This window comes from Prunus persica, chromosome G6 (assembly GCF_000346465.2).
Source record: "Prunus persica cultivar Lovell chromosome G6, Prunus_persica_NCBIv2, whole genome shotgun sequence".
NCBI classification, from domain to species: domain Eukaryota; kingdom Viridiplantae; phylum Streptophyta; class Magnoliopsida; order Rosales; family Rosaceae; genus Prunus; species Prunus persica.
Window position 1 is genome coordinate 8,117,149 of NC_034014.1, and position 2,035 is coordinate 8,119,183.

The 2,035-nt window shown below is 38.6% G+C and overlaps 1 protein-coding gene across 2 annotated transcripts; it reads left to right on the top strand.

The window, feature by feature from the left end:
• On the top strand, positions 1-1,667 carry LOC18773870 (transcription factor FER-LIKE IRON DEFICIENCY-INDUCED TRANSCRIPTION FACTOR). 2 transcript variants are annotated; one of them, XM_020565380.1, is made up of 5 exons: positions 1-263; positions 297-508; positions 792-1,001; positions 1,091-1,267; positions 1,359-1,667. In XM_020565380.1, the coding sequence occupies exons 1-5, from the start codon at positions 17-19 to the stop codon at positions 1,467-1,469; spliced, it is 957 nt and encodes a 318-aa protein (XP_020420969.1). In that variant the 5' UTR covers positions 1-16; the 3' UTR covers positions 1,470-1,667. The 2 variants fall into 2 exon arrangements, with proteins under 2 accessions (XP_020420969.1, XP_020420968.1); XM_020565379.1 differs by having other exon boundaries at positions 1-508.

The window sequence follows — 2,035 nt, forward strand, 5'->3', positions numbered from 1 at the left end:
CCATCAAACAAAGGATATGGATGCCCATGGAAACTATCTAGGAGGTCAGAACATCAATGACTTTGAGTTACAAGACCTCATAGATGATGCAAACTTTGATCAATTCATTAATCTTATCCGCGGCCAGAACGAAGATCCGGTGGCGAGTTTTGGTTGCGACCTTATGATCAATGGCTGCTTTGATGATTATAACCTGTTTTGTCCAGCAAGTACTACTCCAGGTGTGGTTTTTGGTTTCAATGATGCCGTTGCATCCGACCCAAGTGCTTCTTTTCTTGGCACATTATCCGACCCAAGTGCTCCTTTGCTTACTACATTACCAAATTTTGATGGAGAAATGAAGGGTGGGGAAGAAGATCATAATGGCGAGGATTCGTCTGGAACAACGACCACGAACAAGAGGCAAAAGGTTGATCGATCGAGAACCTTGGTCTCGGAGAGGAGGAGGAGGGGGAGGATGAAAGAAAGGCTCTATGCACTGCGGTCCTTGGTTCCGAACATAACTAAGGTACGTACGTGTTGATAGAATTAAAGAGCATCCAACCCAAAACTAGCAAGACTATACTTCTCCGATGTGTGATAAGACTCTTAACATGTGTGACCACCATAGCCTACCTACACATGCACCCCATTTTTGACTAGTCCTAAGAAGTTTCGTACAAAAATTTATTCTTGAAAGGTACAGGTCTAGTTTCTTTAAAAATTCCAATAACATTGGGTCCGACATATATGTATAATTATACGATACATGCATTATTGTTGTTTAATTTGTTGGAGACACATGTGCACAGATGGATAAGGCCTCCATTGTTGGAGATGCTGTGCTGTATGTACAAGACCTACAAAAGCAGGCAAAGAAGTTGAAAGCTGAGATTGAAAGCCTTGAAGCATCCTTACCAGGAGCAGATGATCATGAGGGATATCAAGACGGATCAACCGAAAATCCAAGCAAGAATAAAGTTACAAACAACATCAATTTAGTTTCCAAAGGCATCATTCAAGTAAACATTCAATCAAATTGGATTTCAAATTTATGATGACCATTAATTTCTGCAATATTAATTATTGAAACTAGTTTATGCCTTTGCAGATAGATGTGTCTCAAGTGGAGGAAAAAGGTTTTTATGTGAAGGTGGCATGTAACAAGGGAGGAGGAGTAGCCGCGGCACTTTACAAGGCTCTCGAATCCTTTACAAGCTTCAATGTTCAGAGTTCTAACTTGAACACAGTTTCGACTGATAGATTTGAGTTAACACTTGCTTTAAATGTATATAATACTTGAGCTTTCAATTTGATCTTCTTCCCAACTCTCTCTCTCTCTCATCAACATTAATTAATTTTTATTTGTCCAAAAACAGGTAAAGGAATGTGAGCAGGACATCATCAACTTGCCAAACTTGAAACTTTGGGTGACGGGGGCTTTTCTGAATCAAGGTTTTGAATTGGCTTCTGGGTTCTCAGCTCAATAAGCTCTTTCTCATGCATGCATGCAACAAGAACAATTATGCTTGTAGTTAATTAATTTCAAGTATCTTCGACCGACCCCCATCCAAATATGAGTAATATTATGCCTTCGGATAATTAGTTCTATCTTATTAATGATTTGTTATACATAAAATATGCGTGTAGTCTTTTGAATAACAATAATATTGATTAACGTTGTAAGTCAAACGTACAATGGATGATGCCAAATGCCAACGCAGAGCTTAATTAATCCCCAAAGCACGGCCACTTCAAGCATGTGTATTGGCATTGTTGTGGCTTCCCCTTGATTACCATTCAAACTCAATTTCTAAATTCCAATAAAATGTTTTTAATTTTAAGAATTTATGCTCAATAGTGAATTTTGAATTTATGATTGGAGCTTATGCAAGACGATCGATCCGTAACCGTGTGATTAAGGATGAAAATATATGCCAATGCACCGATATATCCCTTTTGTCAAGACGACGATGCCTATAGCCTCTATTTCTTCTCTCATACCCTCGACATTTCCCAATATAGCGGAGATTTCTGCTTTATCACCGTTATATCA